Raw genomic sequence first — 21,736 nt, forward strand, 5'->3', positions numbered from 1 at the left:
ATGAGATTCTGTAGAAAACCATGCTACATTATTTCTTCTGCTTATGGAACACTTTGTGTTAACAGACAACTCGTCACAAAAAGGCCTCTCAAAAAATCAAACAAGATAAAAAAATCACATGAATCACATGATGCTTGTTCAAAGACTTGGGAGGTTAGGTTGAGACAAATGGGTAAGTAGATGGCACAAAACTTTGCATGATAAGAGGAATATTCTGTCAAAAACTGGCATACATCCCTGTGCTTCCAAACAATATTCTTCTGTAAATATACATCTATAAAAGAAATGTGGTGTAAGCTGTGAAAAATCTGGATGAAACATCCATCTGGTCGTGGGTAGCCTGTGGGTTACTTTTACTGAGAAGGTTTCTAATAAGACAAGACAAAGTGCCAAAGTTTTAAGCCCGGAGTTGAGATTTAGGGGCATGGATTCCCTGTTGTGGCTGATGAATCCAAGGATCTCCAATATCACTGCCTTCTGTCCATGCCAAATCTATCTTGGCAGGGAGGTTCTGAGGGCAGAATTTCTGTCTCCAGCGTTCAACATGTCCCTGGGCAACATCAAACCAGGAGGGCTCTTTAACAGTGTTTTGGTGCTTTTAATTGAGCAATACCCAGTAAATAGCCCCATATCTGTCCAACAGTGATTTACATCCCAATCCATCTTCGTGCTACAAAAACCACAGCAGCTCTGTGGTTTTTTAGTACCATACTGAAAGAAGAGATCACAAATGTATATCTGATCATTTTAGTCACTCAAAAGTAGCAATTAATGTCCATCACATAAATAATATGCTTAACCAAAGTAAACACACAAATAAAGTTATTTCAAAGGGCTGTGACAATATCGTAAGTACATCTGTATGATTTAAAATAATTCATGTTTTAATCCTTTTTTTTCCCCTCAAAGGCTTCTTTGCTCAGTACGTTTGAACACTGTTTTTGGTAGAGGTCTTAACTAGTCCTATGTGACACAGGACTAGAAGAAATACACAGATAAAGCTAAACATTTAGTGAAGGCAAAGGAACTTCAAAGGACCTTCTAAGTGCCACCTCAGCACAGCTGTGCTGCCATTGGCATAGCCCTGGAAGATGCTGTGATTTAAAGTCATATATGTGACAGGTTTCTCTGTACTCTTCGCAGAGTGGCAGGAAAAGGGGGACTACAGAAATGTGAGTGCACAGGTTTAATACCATCAGTAGCCAATTACTGCGTTGATATGTTGCCTCCAGCTGCTGGCTGGGACACAGAAGAAAGGATAAAGGAGTAAAGGCTAAAGCTGCTCCTTTTTTCTTTTTAATAATTTCTTTTTAAACATCTTCAGAGAGAAAAAATACACAATTAGTTCTTATTAGCCCTTGTCCACTCTTCTCCTTCCCCTTCCTCCTCATCCCAGTGTATATCCCACATGTATCTCTGTGTCAGCATGACATATTACTGTGCTCTGTGAAACATTCTCTCCTGCTGAAGAGCCTGCCTGACACAGGTGGCACTGAGTTGTTACAATGAATAAGAATGGCGTACACTCTCTTCTTCTATGCAAGCTTACAAGAGAAAATGCTTATTTTCATCATCTTCTTCACATTTTCCAGTTCAAACTGCACAATGATTTTTGGCAGTCAAGTTAAACTTTATTATCTTATTTTCCCAGCTTAAAAGATAAAATGTCCATTGTCAGACCTACCTTGGTAGTTTGTGTCTGGTTGTTGTTCTGGATACAAGCAAGGACTTGAAAAAAATACCTTGCTGGAGGTAAAATGTTCAGTTCTAATTGATTCTGTTGGAAATTACATAACACAAAGAATTACTGATTCAAACACTTACTAAGTGACACAGCTACCACACACCAACAGCACCACTATGAGCTCTGAGTGTCTGTCACTTTCTGTACAGGAACAACATATACCAAATAAAAAAGGGAACACGCAAAAGGATTATTTAATCTTTCCAGTTTTCTTATAAGGCCTATAAGCCCCTGTAATACACACTGTCCTTTATAGTAAGAACAGCTTTATACCCCAAATTTATGTACATTTTCCTCCTCTGCTACAGAATCATCTACTGATGTTTTCCCTCAGCCTGCTGGATGACACACAGCTTAAATGTTCCCACTCCTCCACCCTCTAGATCCCATGCCGATCCACAGATTTGTTTTTGATTATTACACAGTTCACTGATGACAATTTTTCAGTTTTCCCCCTTAAGCTCCTTTCTAGTATCTAATCCTAAAATACGTTGTTTAATTCTTCCATCTATAAGCAAACTGTGCCTGCTTCAGTTTTCAACCACCACACATTAACACTTCTGGGATGAAAAACATTGAACTTGCACTTCTCTCCAGCATCAGATGCTGCTCAGAATTGGGAATGGCAACAGTGTAATTTATCTCACAGCAGAACTGACATGTGTCTTTAACACAGTACCCACTCCAGCTGCAAGGCAGAAATATCTGCTGAATATCTGGTGATTTCTTGATTTAACCATTTTGGATGAAAGTGAGGAAAAAATTTTTAAAAAAAAAGAACCTTTCCCCTCACTTCCTTAATGGCTAGGTTCAATTTGTCAGGAGCTGAGGCCTTGACAGCTCCCACTTCACAGCTGCCACCAGCAGAGCTCTTTGGAAAGCCAGATCAGCACCTTGCTGCCGCAAACAGCCTCAGCCAAAGTGTGGCACCTTCCCAGATGGGCAGCAGACACCTTACACACATTACAAAGTTCCCACTCATGTCCTAATTCACACTTTCAGAATTCCAGAGCCGTTTCAGCCACAGGGAATGGCAGCCACTAGTAGCCACAGTAGCAATGTAGCTGCTTAAATGTTGAATGTCACCATCCTAAAGGATGGACTGACCATAACAGATAACTAACATTTGCTTTCTGAGAAGAAAAAGTAATCTCTGATATACAGAAAATTGCAGGCTTTTGCCATTAAACTCCAAACACAGATTTGTAAATGCTGAGGTTAGGATTTACCAGGAGGAGAGTGATGTGAATTCTTATTAATTCTGTTTAGCATGGCAAGGCTTTTGCCTCATGAACTGGTGGCCGCTGAACAATAACCTTGGATATGCCTGTGCCTTCCCCAGATATCCTGACCTTGGTAATACAGCATATGGTAGAGATAATTCATGCTATTAATGTATAAAATATTATAAGATCCAAGCTATGTCTTTTGACTACCCCAGCCGGGAGCAGAGTCTTATTCAACCAGTTCCCGGACCACGTTAAGATAATATCAGGTCTTTTAACATAAGAATGGAACCTTCCTAAGCGATGATCACTGACTTCTCTGGAATGCCAGGACCACTCAAGAGTGATTTCGCACCTCAAAGATTGCATCTACTACGATGATCACCGGGGGGCGCCACCCTGTTACATGTGAATGCCGACTTCTCTGGAGTGCTCTGACAACATCTAGACATCTGGACTGGACTTTTGTCTAACTCTGCACATGTATAGCCCCGGTTCTGCATGTGAAGGGACACAAAGGAACATTCGGTCATCTCTGCCTCAGGCGGAATGAACTGTATAAAAACGTGCTGGGCAAAGTGGCATGTGTGAACAGGGGAGACTGACATTCGGGGTCAGGTCCGTGTATTCACCCAGCGTTGATCCCGGGCTCGGCGCTGCCTTGGCTGTGGTGGTTTTTTTGCCGATCGAAATTCTGTTTCGCTGACAATTCAATAAATCATTGCTAAATTTTCTTATAAATTTGGCTCTCGATTTGATCATTTATAACAGTAATATGATTCAAATTCTCTGTACAAAATGACATGGAACATCCCCATCCATTAGAGTGGGCTCTCAGTTAACAATATTTCATTGATGTTGTGTCAAAAATACACACTTTAAATAACATATTATTATATATTATTGCATTTCAATATGTCATACATTTATTAATGTTTGTAACAAGAAAAAAAAAGCAAAGAATCATCATTTTTGAGTCCAGGAAATGTGTTTTAACAGTGCTAAAATACAAAATTATATTTCATTTAAAGCATATGGTGTGAGGAGACCTGCACACTTTTAGTATAACAGCAGGATCAGTGTGAGAGAAAAAAAATCTTCAGCCTTTTTCATACCGATGACTATAACCCCAAGTAGAGAATCATGTACACAGACAATATATATGTTACTTCTACTTCTGCAAGGCTTGAAATAAATATCTAGGTTTATAAATAGACCTAAGTGCAGGATGAAATAAATCCAAATAAGATACTATCAATGCAGCGCATAGGGTCTACTAGAAAATAGGTAAGGGGCATTAAGAACCAAGTGGGCAAATTTGAAAATTCTTTTGAATATATCAAACTGTAGCTGGAGGCCAGCTGCTGCTCCAGTCTTTTTTCTTTTTAAGTCTCATCATTAGGAACTGAAAACTGGAAAGCAACTTATTTAAATAAACATGAGGAGGGAGAAAGGATGGGCAAGGCCTTTTGTTGGGATCTGTTAGCCCAGCTTCAAAAACATCTTTAACCTTCTAATGGATCTGCTGCCCAATGTCCAGAAAAGCAGATCTTGTTGATGTTTCTGATGACATCCAGTGAGTGCATTTCCAGGGACAGCACACCCACCTTTGCAAGGACACCATGGTCTGCTTTGAATCACTGCATAACTACAGCTGAGAGACAGCAACATGATTTGAAAGGTCCTCCTGCCAAACTGAGATCATACCCCAAGCTCAACATCAGAGTACAATGCTGTTCATGGAGTGAATCATTCTCCAGGTCTAAGATCTCCCAGGAAACTTCCCACGGCAGACAAGTGAGCTTGTTTTATGGCACCAGACAAGATTAGATGTCAAGCAGAGCAATGAAGAAGCTACAGAAGTATATTCTTGTGCCTGTTCAGGACTCATTCCATGGGTGATCTGTGTCAGAAACAACCAGAAACTGAGAACACACCAAGATACCCATCTGAGACTTCACATATTCCAAACTGATGTAATCTCACGGACAACTGAAGCAGTAAGGAAAGAAAGGTCCTGCTATAGAGTAAGGTGCAGATCCTGAACTTGTTTTCCCCTGTGCACGATCTACTAACAGCAAAGTCTGCAGTCTACATCTGAAAAAAACCAGCATTTTTTTCCTGTTTTAAATTCCATATTAAGGGTGAATAAACAAGTTACTTTAACCTGCTGGTTCCACTGCAAGTTCACTCACTAACACGCAGAACACACAGAACTGTAGAAGAATTAGAAATGGTAAACAACGATTTAAGCGGCAATACTATGCTTTGTTTTTTATTCATTAAATTTTTTGATGCTTGCGTCAGACTTTTGACTTTCCAAAGCTACTCTACATCAAAAATCATTATTAAGACCTCTAAAAGTATATCACAAGTCAGTTTACAGATGACATTGATGTCTTATTGCTATCCATTCCTCCTGGACCATTTATAACATTTAATTTTTTATATTCCTGCAGTGCTGAAATATGGTGCATACCAGTATCTGTCCTTTTAGTAATCACCAAAGTAAATCTTGGCAGTTGTCATATATTGCACTCTTGAGAAAAATGCTAGTAATACTGTGAATTGATTGAACAGCATGGAATCAGAACTAACTGGCAGAGAAACCATTTAACTGATTTCAATCCATAAATCTCTTTTCTCCTACCCTGTTTTAGTTTAGAAGCTGTTGAATGTAGCCATCATCTTGTAATGCATAGAATGAACCAATTATTTATATGGATATTAATTTAAATACATTATTGTATTCATTAATGCCCCATATGAGCAGGCAGATATGTGGATCTTGCTGATTAACTTTCATTTATGCACACTGAGCTACAGAATAACAGTCCTTGGCCAGCAGACATCAATTCCTTTTATTTCCCCAGGGATCAACATCAGGTATAATGTCCTGGCTTGCCTTAAAAATAAAGTGGTTTTAAACAGAACTTTACCTGCTTTAGGCAACAATTTCAGTCCTTGAGTGTGACCTAAAATGATTCATAAGACATAAGGGCACTGATGTGGCAAGGTTTAATTACTTGGCAGGGATGCACTTGCTATCTAAAGCAAATGCTGCTGCTTAACATGTTTTTACGAGAAAAAAGGAAAAAAAATATGGCCAAGAACTGTACTGAGTCTTAAAGAATTCTAGAAATGGGGCTTTTGAAATTAAGTCCACAGAGAACCAGGAGACCAAAGTCAGATGGGCTACAGAAACGCAAGGGACAAAAATTGGGGGACCAAAGGCAGAGCTCTTGCAGAGGTGAATTGAGGAAGGAGTCCCAGCAAAGGACCAGGTCAGTGCGAAGTGGAGTGGTTTTTTCATCCACCACAATCACCCATGACAGGCTGGAAATCCCTGCTTTGGAGATTGAAACCCAAGGTGCTTCCTGCCTAAATATAAGATATTCTATTGTGCTGATTGCTTTGGTGCTCAAGTGAATCCAAGGCAAAAAGAGCAGAGAAAGTAAAAGGGTGCCTTTCTTTGTGACATGGAGGAATGATTTGCAAATGAATAAGGATTGGCATTGTTTATCAGAAAGGGCTGTTTATCTGAAATGGACTGCTTGCTAAATTCATTAAAATGGATAAATAAGAGACAAAGCTGGGCCTGAGAGAGAACTGGAACCTGGGGAGTTTCCTCAAAAGCAGCATTTCTTCTTCTTCTTCACGTAAACTCACTAAATATCTTGTGCTGAGGTTCTGGATCTTGAAATCCAACTATCTGTGTCAATGACACTCAAGGCTTCAGGACCTGCTAAGCCACTTTCTCAGGAAATGGAGAATCACACATACAGAATAAGAGCACAACTCAGAATAACATCTGATGATGCTTGAATTGTAAATGTGTGACCTGATACTGCCCTGAAATCGTTGGACAGCACAAAAAGTAATACATCACGGGTCACTGCAACCTTATTGCAAAAAAGTGGATCAAAGAGGTATAAATATTTGGCAAATAGTGCTGCCATCCCTTTACTCCTGTAATATATGTTAGAAATAATTCATGCTATAAAAGAATGTATTTTATAAAGATTGTGAAATCCAAACGAGTCTCTGACCACAAGCAGCTCAGGGACAGATGTCTACTTTGGAATGTTGAAATTCCTGAAGGGAGCAAGAGAACAATACCCCGTTTACCTATGAATAGATGTGGCCAGGGCGATGATGATCGATGATCGTTTTGCTCGACTGATACCACCAATCGAGATAACAGAAGTCGCTGGAAAGATACATCTTTACTTCCCCTGACATGAACAGCGCCTGCCACTACTCAGGAAACAGCAACTGTCCAGCCCTGCACAGTGAAAGAAACTCTCATGCATATGTGGGGTTACAAAGGAAAGCGGGGCACCTCTGCCTCAGGCATAAAAAACTGTATAAAATAGCCTCGCTGGAAATGGCATGTGTGAACAGAGGGGGATCCGATGTGATAGAGGTCGGATCCAGGTTCACTCAGCGCTGATCCCAGGCTTGACGCTGCCTCTGGCTGTGGTGGTTTTGAGGACCATATTTTGGTCGTGGAAAAAGATAAATAAAATCTTTTCGCATTTTTGATAATTTGGCTTTTTGATTGATCATTTATAACACTCCTGAATGGAATGGGAAGAATTTTCTCAGCCTCAGACCAGAAATAACTATTAAGTTGCCTGCTGTGTGATGGCCACAGACTGGGCTTTTCTCCCCCTGTAGGAAAACAGTGATGTTGTCCTTTATACCCTCCTATATATAGGATATATCCTATAGGATATATCCTATATCAGATAATTTCTTCTCTTAAGGAGAAAGAAAAATATTGCTTTATTTCCAAGCAGTCTAAAAAATAGTAGGAAAGTCTCAGTCTGGTTTACTAAAAGGCTTTCACTGCAAACACTGAAATAAAATAATCTACAGGAACTAGACAGGGATGTGCTTAAATGGAAATTTTAGACACAAATTCTGTAGTGGAATAGAACAGTTTTGGTCTGCCAAGGTGAGAAGGGAGAACTAAATAGGTAACTGGTTTACAGAAATTAACCAACGCTCCCCACTAAAAATAAAGTCACGGGGAAAGGAGTGGCAAGGAGTGAAAGGAGTAAGAGGAGATATTAAGTCAGTGATCATAGATTGGTCTTGGATTCTGTTCCTGTGGGTGAGTCACTTCTGTTCCTCATAAGCTAATTTCCAAAGTGAAGCACACCAAGTAGTTATGTTGCTTTCAAAATTAAATAAATATTTTTTAAACCTGATAAAATGGAACTTCTAAATTAATAGCAAAAAAAAATTGTTAGGAATTTGAAATTACTGTTCCAAGAACAATTGAACTGAGTATTTCCTTCCATCTTGCTCTCTCTTAGAGCTTGAATCTCCTCCCAGCCCCTTTTCCAAAAGAGGTTTATTATTGTGACTGTGTGCAAGTAGCTGTCTCTTTTGTTCACTGTGCATGTAAGCTAGCTTATTATAACTTTGATTTGAAACCACATCAAATCCCTTTTTTATTTATTCATTATTTTTCTTAGGATCAGTTCCATAAAACCCTTTCATATACAGCATAATCACGGTTAAATCTTCTCCAAGAAATTCCCTGGCTGCCACAGCAATTGGTTCTGAGCGCTGAGAGCTGAAGTGCTTCAGCCTATATGAAACACACCTCTATTTTTAACATACAAAAAACATTACTGAGGAAGTGAACACAAATACACTACCTGCCAAATCAAATCCTCAGTGAAGCAAAGAATGAACAAAGAATTTTTTATAAGGTATCAAAATTGCAATCTTTTTCTCAGAGGAGAATTTTGATTTAACTATTTTGAAAGTCTCTCAAGACAAATCACAACAAGAACAAATCCTGTTCTTGTAACATGATAGAAGGTCATCAGCGGCAGTATTTGTGAGCATGGCAGGTGTTAAAAATAGGTTAGAAATTGTTGTAAAATAGTTGATAGATCATTAAGCATGTACTGTTAGTTTGGTTATTATATTGTAAAAGGGGTTAAAAGGATAGTTACAAGAAATACGGTACTCAACATACCATAACACACCAAAACAAGCCAGCCTGGACAGAACTGTAATGGGCCAATCAAGCACCTTAAACCTTCATGCAAATGAAGGATCCAAAAAGAAACCAATCCAAAGGGACAAAAAACAGGATAAAAAGGGGCTTCTGACCCACTGAATCCTTGCCACTTCATCTGGGACATCCGGGACATCGCTGCTGAGCAGCCCCAGCACCGGCGCTGCAGCATCCTTGATGGGAACGCTCCTGCTCGGCCCGGGCCCCCTTGCTTTAGGCCTTTCTTTTTCTTATAATAAATGATGAAATCACTTTAGTACCAGAAGCCTGCTTTCGTTTTTATCAGTAAAAACCTCATCACTGATACAGCATCTCCCAGTCTGTCAGTGCCTCCAAATTTTATCAATCATCAGACATTTGCTTCACTGTGAGCTGGTACAAAAACCTAGCTGACTTCTTAGAACTGCTGAAGACATTGAATATTCTGAACCTCCTGCATTTGACTCACTGACAACTTCCATGTTCTTGAATTTAATGTTTTGTCATTCTGTAATTTATAAATTATATGAAATGTGTAAGCCTTTGCGTACATAGTAGAGTCATCAAAACTCTGAGTTTTGGTTTTTTAGTTTTTGGGGGTTTTTTAATCAAAACAAAAAACCTCTGCACATTTCCATTTAAAAAGCAAAATGTTATTATTATTCTGAAATTTGGGCCAGAGTTGGAAGCTTTACTGTCTTCCAGTAGTAACAACATCACCATTTCAGCATTTCTGTGATAAAGCCCAGATAAATTCTGATGTATTTGCACATGCGCCACCAGGACCTCCATGGGAAGTACAGAGCAAATTCCTAGAATGTCACACTGTTTCCAGTGGACATCTCATTTGTCATGACAACAAGGGAAGATAAATAATTTTCAAATAACCTTTTGTTGGAGTCTCTACTTGCTCTGATATTGTAATTCACAGTGCCTTTTCTTTCACCTGCATGGTCTTACCCAACATGTGTTACAACTGCCTGCATTGAACAAGCAATAAATACTTTAAAATACCCTTTTAGGCACCCCAACATAAGAAAAGCAACACAAAACCATTATAAATTAATGGGTATTGTCAAGACTGCTAAAAGGTTCAAGATGTTTTATGTATAAAATAATTTCAGAATTGAAATATCAATCCTTTAGCTGGATAAACAGAATTGATTATTTCAGTGATTTGAGGACAATCTTTAAAACATGCTACACTGTTATTCTGCCTCAGAGCTGACAGATAAAAGTAAATGCTTTAGAAAAATAAAATGTAGCAATTTGGTTTTTTTTATATCTACTAACTCCATTTATTTTATACACCAGAAAAGAGACCACCTACCTTTCTTCCCCCTGTGTTTAGGCGAAGAGGAGTTAGGAAGGGATCAAAAATCATATGGCTGGTTTCAATATTGACAGGTGACTGTCTTTTCCCAACAGAGCAAAGATTCCAAGCTGAGTTCACCAAACCCCAAAAGGAGGGTACTGCAAAATATAAGAAAATGTAAGTTTAATGGAAGTCTGGAAAGACTGTGGCAGTACATGCCAGGCAGATGGCCAGGTAATTAATCTTGCCCAATTGTCTGTACACATACTTAGAAACTGAAAACAGGCAAATTCATCTTGCATCTGAAATTTAAAACTTCATACAACAAGACCAAAATATATGATTTCATATAATTTTGTATCAGGAAAGAAGGTGGATTAGTTCTTTTCCTCTTTGATATAATCCCAGGTTCAATAATAAACAGCTCTTTTGCTATTACAGAATATTTACTGAGCAATAGGAAGGCGAGTCACTAGTCCTTATGCTAACTTTGCATATATTCCATGTGTCCTTGGACTGAAACGCTTCCATTCTACTGAACTTTAAAAAAAATACTTAAACTATTTAGAAAATTAATTAAAACCCACAGAAATGTTGTAAGAGAAACACACGCTGATACTGGAGAACAGACTGCTTCTTGAGGTTCTATCTATTTCTGTTCTGCTCACCCAAATCTTTCTTTAGATAAAGTTTTGATATTAAAAAAAAATCTTGTTGGAGAAGTCACACTCTGGTAGTGTGAAAGGATGAGTTCCTTCCCTCGGCATGCAATGGCTTGGAACAAGGAGGAAACACTAACTGTGGATAAACTGAGTTACCTCCTGCATTTTCTAACTGGAAAAAAATGTGATGTAACTACATACTGCTGCATATCAGAGAACTGCAGCTGAGGGTCACATTGCACCTCATCTGCAATTTACAGACAAGATCAACCTGGACCCCTCTTTGGCTACTGAAAACCTTTCAGTAAATGAGTGGAGTGTAATTACAAGATAGACAAAGGACATATTTAGATTTGTGTCTGCAACTTTGACCTTGTCAATTGTTCTGTAGTTTTGTGTAGCAGCTGAAAATTTTGCAATCTTCTTGTAAGATGTTTTTGGCTTGATTTTTTTCTTTTAACGTGTTGTTAAAAGCTTTAATAGCCTTTAAGCCTCAAAGCATTCTTCTGATGCGTGAACCACGTGTGACAAAGCCTCCAAACCCAGACTGGGGAAAACTGGGGCCCTGGGGCAGGAACACAAGTGCTTTGCCTGGTGGGTGGAGCTGAAAACAACACACTTGGGCTATAAAAAGCTTTTTTTTGTTGCTGTTGTTAGTTGGATGCAGGACTTTGTAGTGTGAATGTTTGCTCCTGATTGCAATTTTTGGCTACTCTAGGAGGAGCAACAAAGAATTTTTTCTGGACTGGAATCTCATATTTACATTGGGTTTAACACATTGAGAGGATATTCCTTGGAGGGGAGAAAGGTGGAAAATATCTTCTGAATAATGCAGCCCTAGGATTACAGTGATCTTGATATTTTCCTTATGTTTTATACAGCTCAGGTTTTTTTTGCCTTCAGAGTTTGAGTGTATGTAGGTGTAAAACTTTGGTTACGTTAACCTATATTTCATGTTACTTTTTCCAAAAATTAGATAAACTTTCTGGAGAATTCTCAGGTTGCTGCTTGCACAGCGAAACTTTATTATGTTTGTGCAGGAGTGATGAAAAGTGTTTTGCAGCTGTTGCCTGCTCCAGTAGTTTAGGTGTTGTCATCTACAAATATTAAGACTTATTACAAAATATGTGAAAACTCAATTTTCAGTTAAAACTTTTTTATTCTTAGTGCCAGTGTGTCTGTGCAGCCACAGGTGCTGCAGGTACAGGTGAACTCTAACAGCCATAATTGACATGGTGCTGCCAGCAGAGCTTAAAGCTGCCTTGCATACAAATTTTATGTGACTATGTGCTACTAATCCCTTAAATTTGCTAGTGACTTATTTTTTTTTAACACCTGAAACAGACAATCAAATCAGCAACTCCTCTTAGGATATACTGCATGAAAATTATTATCATTATATTCAAGTTGATAGCAAAATTTATGATGCAAGTGGGATTGACCCAGAAAAGCTGCACTGGAAAAGGGCTGCTAGCAGGGGTTGTTTTATAATGTTATTTCCTGTTTCTGACAGGAAACCCTGCATTCTCTGCTGTGCCTGTCACAACAGCCTGGAACTTGAGGGGAGGGAGCTGCAGAGTTGTGGCATTGCCCTGCAAAGGTCACAGCTGTCATCAGACATGTGAGCCTGAGCTGAAATCTTCAGTTCCTCTCTAAACACCCAACACTGGAGCTCCAGGACCTCTCTAGTCCTGTTGCTATTTCTGGGCACACAAAGAGAAAAGTTCCCCACAGCTGCACTCACCCCACGGATCTGAGTGATTCTACCTGTGCTTCAGCCCAAGGTTAATTAAGATGACTGACTTAGGACTGCACACCTAAGTTGACTAGAGGATGGGGCTATTAAAGCAATATTAATGTCAAATTACATTTAATTAAAGTAATTAGTGCTGCTGCTTAGATGCCCAAAGTGATCTACAAGTACTCAGAACTGTAACAGAAAAATCTAAGAATGTTCATGTAGGAAGCCAAGGCTTATATTAAACACAGGTACTGAATTAACTCTTTAGTCTGAAGAAATCAGGTGTATGAATGTAGGAAAACATATAAAAATAGTAATCATTTTTTATTCCAGCTTAACTAGCAGAAAAGGTTCTACTTGGTCTTAAGTCATTAATGAAACAGTATCTCCTTTCCCATAATTATACTGTATTTCCATAAAAATCTACTCGTGTGGAATTTGCTGCTTTTTTGTGTGTAGACCTCTGAAGCACTTAGACAATTCCTGTACTGTACAGGAAGCTACTGTGACTCTCTAGTTTGCATGCAGGCCAAATACCAGCTCTAAATATCATTTAACAAGGTGCTCCAGCTTCTGATTATTGTACCCAAAGCCTGAATATAGTGATCATGTCATCTCTGCTTCCTCTATAAATCCCCCTAAACTTGCACTGCTTGGGAGCTGAGTTGTTGCAAACATATTACACAGATATCAGATCATAAGTTTGTGTCTGATCAATGCCTTCAATTTTCTCCTAACAGAAAATTCAGTTTATATCCTGTGTATGCTGGAACACTATGGACAACAGATTTTTTTTGTGTGTGTGTGTGTGTGTGTGTGTGTGTGTGTTATATGGTGAGGTGGATTACTTACATTTTATGCCTGTGCAGGAATCTCTGACTTCTTTATTTAATCTGTATCTTATTGCAAATGCTCTCTTTTCAATTTACTGGGAATAATTTATATTGAGATAGATGAAGATGCTTCAGCATCAGCATGACACAAAAGGATGAGGGATTCTAATGGCTTTTATCAAACCCATGCAAAACAGGAGTGAAACAAAAGCAGCTAGCAAAATAATGGAAGAATTGAGAGCTATTCTGGTGATGAGTACCAAGGATTTGCTGAAATAAACATGAGCCTTCCCTCTCTAGAGGAAAGCAATGAGAGAAAGGTGTCCCAGAAAGATGTCCTTCCATAGGGACAGCAAACTCGCAGATAAGCAGAATGGTATAGCCTGCAGGGAACAGTTTGCATTTGTGCTGAGAGGAGCCAACAGTTTTCCCAGGATAGGAACTGGGAAAGGTGTGTACTGTGTATGACATCTGAATTGCCTGACTGCAATAAAAAGTCATGCTGGACTCAAAAGTTCTGGGTCCTGGAAGGGCTGTGGACAAGTCTCCAGTATGAAATGACTGGAGGCAAGGACTCTGCTTTAGCAGCAACTATAGAAGCAACACCTTTTGCATCCAAAAAATTTGTAGGTTTGGTGTTTGCTCATGGTTTAGTTGTGGGTCTGGGGTGTTGGGTTAAGGGTTCTATAATCACTGAGGTCTTTTCCAACCTCAGTGATTTGATGATTGTGTAATAGATATCCCGCTACAATGAATTCACACCTCTTTAGGAATGAAAAGCCTCATGTAGTTGATTTTTGTGTAAGCCAGTGAAGAACCAAATAGAAATGAAGAATCTTATTTAAATTGCCACCAGAATTAAGGTGTTCTGGGTTGTTTTGAGCCTTTGTTTAAATAGGGGACAGAAGCCAGAAAACTTCAAATACAGGAAATAAATAGGGTGGCTGGAAGTAAGGGAGCATTTTCAAAAAATGCTGTCCAAATAAGAAAAATGGAAAAGGTGATAAACTCTGACCAGTTAAATAAGAAACTAAAATAAGACACATCAGAAGAAGATATCAAAGAAAAATTTCCAAGGGTCTTAAAAGCCACTAATAACTTTTTTAAGAGTATGAGAAGCAAGGACACTGGCTGAGTGTGTTGGACCAGCTGGTGATCAGGTTGTAAGAGCAGCACAGGAAACATTATGTGTCAGTAAAACTGTATGAATTCTTTTCCTTACTACTCACAAAATGGTGTCAAGGGATGTTCCCACACAGGAGCTCTTTTATGAGGAATGAATCTGAGAAACTGTCTCAGAATCAAGCAACAGAAAAGTGACTTTTAGTATAAACAGATAAAATTAACAAATTCATTCAGGTCAGACAGAACTCTAGGATGAATACTGTTATAAACTAATATTTGTTCATCAAAATATGTAATGTAATTATAAGAGCCTGAATGTTATATGTCACAAGACGTTGTATACTTAACAGGAAATCTTGTAACTGCACAAGCACATGAATGTAGACCATAAACAATAGCCTTGTTTAACAGGAAAAGCACAGACCCTCGATAAACACAGCAGGAAACCCTACCCAGATAAGAATCCGCTCGCTTGGAAAATACAGAAAGGTCGGCTGGGAAGCAACTCACGACCACCAAGAGGCAGGAAAAGACCCCTAGCAACAGACCGGAGCTGGCGTGTGTACGCAGAAGAAAGAGCAAATAAAAGACGAACTCAGAGGGGTGGGAAGTGCGGCCCTGGGATAGCAGAGACTCCTGGCCGCCAGCACGCTTGTTATCCTTGCTTGTTATCCTTGTCCAATAAATTCTCAATTGGTATACCAATTGGCTCAGAAAATTCTTGATTGGCTCAGAGAATTCACAAACTTAACTTATAACAAATACCACAGTGATGTGAACTGCCAAAATCCTTGCTTAAAATCTGCACCAGTCTTGGAGAAACAAAAAGTGGCAAATGTGATCCAATTTTTATGGTGTTTATTTTTACAGATGCTTGTTTTTCCCAAGGTATCTGCTATGATCCCTGTCAATGACACAAGGTGAAGTCTAGGCAGGACAGTCAGGTTATTTCTGTTTTACTGCACCAAGCCTGTAAATTCCTCTTTGAAGTCTGCTCAACTTCCAAGAGCACAGATTCTCTGAATTTAAGTTTCTCCAGAGTTCATGAATTTAAATGAAAAGTGTCAACTTATCCATCAGCACATCTTTGTTTATATTTTTAAGCCTTAGCACTGGCCCTGGCAATGGCGTAAAACACCACAAAAGATTGTATTTGTGCAGTGATTATTCTTGCCCTGTGTAATTACTGGTACTTCAGATAAAATCTCAAGCTACTTTATTGAGGCTGGAAATTGGAACCACAGAGAGAATCAGTAATCTGTGTACATCAATAAAGCAGTCCATTAATTATTTCCACCTACTCAGCTTGAAAAAAATTATCATACCAATTCCTCTGGATAACCACATGACCTGCTCTGCCTCTACATAAACGCCAAAGGCAAAGTCATAAAGGCTTTGAGAGATAAATCAGGGACACCAAAGAAATGGCAGAGTATAGAATGACATTCATCTCAGTAACTGGTCACAGAAATCTCCAGACTGCAGTAACATTAGACACTATCACAATGGCTTCAAATTTGAGAACTGAAAGTGTTCTGTTTTCTTTTTAGCAGCAAAGTGTTGACAGCTGAAATATATTCTCCAGAGTAAGACAGCATTGCCATTATTCAAGAGATAGTAAAAAAAATTAAAAATTTTAGCAATAAATCTTGAAACATATAAAAAATTAAAATTTTGAAGAACTCTAGCAGCATCATATTCTATACTGCTAATTCCATACTGGTCCGTTCAAATGTCATCTTCCCTCTGTATGAAGGATTCTCAATGACAAGAAACATTCAACCACTGCACTTGTTAAATGAGAGATAACAGAAAACAAAAAGGGGAAAATGAGGTTTTGAAATTCTGTCTTTTAAAAAGTGGCTATTTTCTGCTATGCCTTTAATAAAGACATCATGCAATACCCTCTCAAATTTACCTTTTAAATTGTAGCTCCTTATTTATGCCTAATTAAACATTTTCTTAAATTAAGAGTTATATTACCTGGGGAAAAGTATTTAGCAATCAAAATTAGTGACCTCTGGCCCTGCAAAGCTTTTGCTTATTTTTATCTACAAATTTAGGATACAAGTGTAGAACACAGTACCACTCCTTTCATTACAGTGATTAAAAACCAGACTAATTCACTTCTATAAATTATGTCAAGCTAGGGGTAAAGAGTAGTTATACAACAGTATGTAATTACATTTTTCTCTGCCACCCTCTGGTGAGTTCACACATACTAAAACTATACAATCAAACACTAATGCTTCTGAAAAATATAGGTCAGCTGCTTGTAGAGGTATTTACAGATGCTTCTCATATTGACTTTTCTCTTTTCATTATTCATGTGGCAGGAGTAGAAAGGGGCACCTAGAGGGAGAGGTATATCCAGGTCCAAAACTAAGTAGGTAACACTTCTAGGGTCAGGGTTACTAAATTTCTGAGAAGATAATGTGTTTCTCTCTCACTCTAGTCAAAAAGATACTATAGTTTTGGGGGAAATGGGTTTTTCCATGTAATATGAGTGAAGGTCCTGTTGGTGAAAGATTTAGCACAACTATGGCAAAAAAAAAATTGGAAATGAAAACAGATTAAAGAACAGTTTGGTTTAAAGGTTAAAAAGCAACTGGGATGTTTAGTGGAACTGGCACAGATTGTTCATTAAAGTGTCAGTCTTGGGTAAGGGAAATCCTTCTTGGCAAATGAACTAAAAATGAGAAAGGGGAGGACAGCAGCATACTCTCCCTCTTTTCCATCCCCAGTCCCTATGGGCTGGATCCGTGCCCTGCCTGCCTTTGAGTGGGACATTGGGCCCACTTCCTCTGCCTGCCAGTGCCCAGGCTGCGGGTATGACTAATGAGCTGCCATGAATTACTGCCACTCAGGTGGTAATTTCTAACCGAGTCTGGTCAGCCATCAATCACTGACGGGGTTCAACAGATTTCCCTCAAACCAGGCACAGATACAACTGAGAGCATTTGTCTGGCACTCATTGTAATTTGGGGGTGGAAAACAGGGAGAGTTCAGCCTGGAGTTGAAGCACAGACTGAAAGGGAAAAAGCTGAAATACAAAAAAAAGTTGTCATGGTCGTTCTGGACTTGAAATGGGACTTTGCATTAAAATGCAGGAAACACAGATTTTAAGCTATCCTGTGATGTCGAATCTTTCCTCTTCATGTTCTTCATCTTTGGGTTTTTTTGTGGCTCATGCTGTAGAACTGGGGACTAAGGCTGTGCTGTTAAAACGAGTAACTGTTCTGAGACAGGATGAGTGAGATGTAAGGCTTTAAAGAAGATCCAGAAGAAAGGTGAAGAAAGCCTCAAATAGATGAAATTGAATAGAAAAAGTTATTCAGAGAAAAGTAATTCGAAACATTGTTTTAAGGGAAAAGACTGCTTATCCAGCAGATACCTTGAGCTCTATTCTGTAGATTCAGCTTTTGTCTTTGGGTTACTATCGATCCTCCTGCTGAAAAATATAAGTAGGAACAAAAAAAAAAAAAAAAATAAAAAAAAATAAAAAAAGCATATTTATTCTATTGAAAGTGCTTTTTCTAGGGATCCCTATGCCTTACAGTATACTGTTACTAAAATAAACATAACTTTCAGGTATTAAGTTGGAATTTAACTATTTATTGCCAAATCCAGTGCATGCCTGCTGGTGCATCCTTTATTAGAATGGGTTTACTGAGCATCTCACTCTGGAACTGCAGGGCATTAGGGGATTCGGTTTGGAGAAGGCAGGTGTAAGGAGCACTCAGGAGAGGTTAACAAGTCCCATTCTCAAAGGCATTTTTGTGTGTGATAGCAACCCCTCGAGAATTACTTATAGCTCTGCACTATTTTGGTTTCCCACAAGGCTCCTGCAGTTACTGACAGCCTGGAGGCAGAAATGTCCAGCCTCTGCTGACTTGCAAAGACAAGTGGGGAGCCAGCACAGAGTTCAGCACTGAGTGCCGTAGTTTGTATCTGTAATGACTATTCAAGACAGCAACAGTGATGTTCTCTACTCTGGTGTTTTCTGGAGAAATCAGATTTCTCTTACCCCATCCCATAGGGCTCTCGCTCTGCCTGGGAAGGCTGCTTCTGCAGTGAGATTACCAAAACACTGTAACTTTGATTATTCTTGGAAAGGCCAGAAGTGAGCACAGCTGACTTGATGCAATTACTCACAGGCTGGAATAAATGTTGTCTGGGCAATCCTGATCTCTAGAAATCCGGCCTGGTGCTGCCAAGCCACAACTCTAAACAGAGTCAGAACTACAAAATACTTTGGAATGGAAAGAAACCATGGCTTCCCCTCAGAGACTACGTCAAATTATTCAGGTAATTGCGGGGCAGTGATTGATCCTTCACTGAATGATCCATTTTCCTTTTTGTGGTGAAGACTCTCAAAGTCTGATATTTCTTTTGGGACACAATCTAGTCCCTGTTTCCCTGACCACCTATTGTACACACAGCATGTGGCACCCAGCCGCAGCAGACAGGCTGCTGAGCACAGCAGCCAGTGAAATCCTTATCTAGGAAAACTTCCATGTTCATGGAGAATCCAGATCTCTTGTACCCAGAGATTCATTTTAAATACTTTTCTGCGTTTCTGTGTGCAACAGGCAGAAGCACTTTGTGGTCCCTCTCACTTGGGATGAACCTGTTTTTATGGGAGTCCCAGTAAGGAGCCTCTAGGGAAGTCTCACTTCTGTTCTCTCTTCCTCTTGAGCAACATTTGTATCTTGCAGGTCTCTGAAGCATCTGACAAACTCTTTGCACAGGAGTTACTCTCTGTGATGTAATGGGATAGCTGAGTGCAAGGGTATTTCTTGTTTCATGCCACATTGTCTGATTTCTGTATTCTGGACTAATACACTGTATAGGACATAGAACTGTTTCTTACCCAAGAAGTTCCTGCATCATCAATCAGCTGAATGTCAGGTGGTCACTACTATGACAGGTGTAAGGCTGATCGCTATTTACCTAGTTTTCAGAAAGACTAAATGAATTGTCTGAATTCTCGGAAATTAGGTAAAAATAAGGGAAGATAGGAAAGGATGCACTTTTTCTTGAAAAATGGGCCACTTACATAATCTAAAAAGTCTGTCAATGTGGTGACTAGTCCAGAAAAATAATTTATAAACAACATAAATACTGAAGAACTTCTTAAATAGGAAGGAAACTGCACTGCTATCTGTAAATCCCCTGCAACCTAGAAAACAAATGAAATTAATCATAATTAAACCTTCACCAAATAGCTAAAATGTGATACATGGATGGGAAGACATCTAACATTGCATGTAAACCTAGTCTTTTAAGTTCCAAACCTGCTTGTTAGAGCTGCTCAGGTGGGTCTACCCATGACCCTCTTGGCTTTTCTAAAAAATGCAAGGCAAATACTACATGCTTACTCATGTTTTACATGCTATTTAAGTAAGTTTTCTGTTTTTAATCCTTTATGAACTTTCCAACATTAGAAAATCTTATACCATTGGATTAATTGCCATTTGTGATAGTCAAATATACTGCTTTTATATACTGACATACAAATATACTGATTTTTTATTGACAAGGTCACATTTCAAACCCTTAGGTCCATTAATGCGTTCAGTTTTGAACTGTGCTGTGAATCTGAACTTCCAAACAAATTTGCTGATCTTGCTGAGGCTGCTTTTGGACAGAGATACAGCAGATGCTGAGTTTTGCTGTCAGTGAGGAAACATTCTGAAAATATATTTGTTTTCACAAGGTTGTGAAGATTCTTAAATACTCACCTAAATGTGTATTAAATGATAGTAGCAAGTGTGTTTTCATTTACTTTGACATTTCTGTCTTGGCAGTTGAACACAAAGGAATGTTCTGCAGCTATCCCACTGCACAGGAGAAATGGCAAGGTTCTCAAGCTGGTTTTGTCTGAAAACAAACCAACCAAACCCTCCCAAAATTTCTCCAACCCCCAAAAAACTAGAACGGGGGTGGGGAAGGAAGCAAATAAATACTTTAGGCATTGTTTGGGAGGGGAGAAAGGGAGGAGAGGTTTGGATGTGATGGGACAGTGCAGGCAGGGAAGTGTGAGGTGAGGAGGGTGTGACTGACCCACTGCCATCCCACACCCTTTGGAAAAAATGATCACCTACAAATTTCAACAACAGGATTCAGAATGTAGAGCTGAAATTCATGTTGAATGTAGCACAGATTAGAGATTTTGATCTCTACTCTCACATCCTTTTTCCGTCTACATTTAAAACTCACTCTCTGCAAAATACAGGTAAAAGTGTACATGTCTCCATCTACCTTTAGTTCTACTACAAGGACAAGATCTTGAGTGCCAACAAACTGTAGTAGGTAAGACCAGGATGTCAATGATTTTCTATTTTTCATGCTTGAATTTAAGAAAAGGCCTTTTCAAGTTCTTTTATTAAGTAAGAAGTGCCGAGCTAAACCATTCCAAGGTATTGCCTTAACTATTCCACCAAAAATTAGCCAAGAGAGGGCAGATCATGTGCTCTTAAATGATTTGTGTGTTGTGCCGAGGCTCTGAAATGGGCAGGATCTGCTTTGTGCTTCCCACGAGTGCAGGGTCTGCACTCTCCTTGGATATGGGTCATAGGGTGGATGGGGGAGAACAGGCCAGGGGTGACACCAAGGAGCCAGAGCTGGACAATGGTGGGGGCTGTGTCCTAAAGCAGGGCTGAGCTTCAGGGCAGAGAGCAGACCACCAGGACAGGCTGCTCAGGGAATGTCTTGAACACAGCTCAAGGAGGCTGTATGTGTGAGCCAAAGGGCCAGAACAACAGCACAACTCACAGCAGCAAATGAGGGACAAGATCACAGAATCACAGAATCACAGAATTTCTAGGTTGGAAGAGACCTTTAAGATTGAGTCCAACCCATGTTCTAACACCTCAACTAGATCATGGCACCAAGTGCCAGATCCAGTCTTTTTTTAAACACATCGAGGGATGGTGACTCCACCATCTCCCTGGGTAGATGATTCCAGTATTTGATCACTCTTTCTGTGAAAAACTTCCTCCTTAATTCTAGCCTGTATCTCCCTTGGCGCAGTCTGAGACTGTGTCCTCTTGTTCTGTCTGTTGTTGC

The 21,736-nt window shown here is 39.3% G+C and overlaps 1 protein-coding gene across 1 annotated transcript in view; it reads right to left on the reverse strand.

The window, feature by feature from the left end:
- The window catches only part of CA10 (carbonic anhydrase 10), a 212,632-nt gene that overhangs the window by 116,779 nt on the left and 74,117 nt on the right, over positions 1 to 21,736 (reverse strand). Inside the window, 1 exon segment of the mRNA XM_030962298.1 lies at positions 10,320 to 10,462. Coding sequence (XP_030818158.1) covers positions 10,320 to 10,462 — 143 coding nt within the window.

Source organism: Camarhynchus parvulus, chromosome 18 (genome assembly GCF_901933205.1).
Source record: "Camarhynchus parvulus chromosome 18, STF_HiC, whole genome shotgun sequence".
NCBI lineage: Eukaryota > Metazoa > Chordata > Aves > Passeriformes > Thraupidae > Camarhynchus > Camarhynchus parvulus.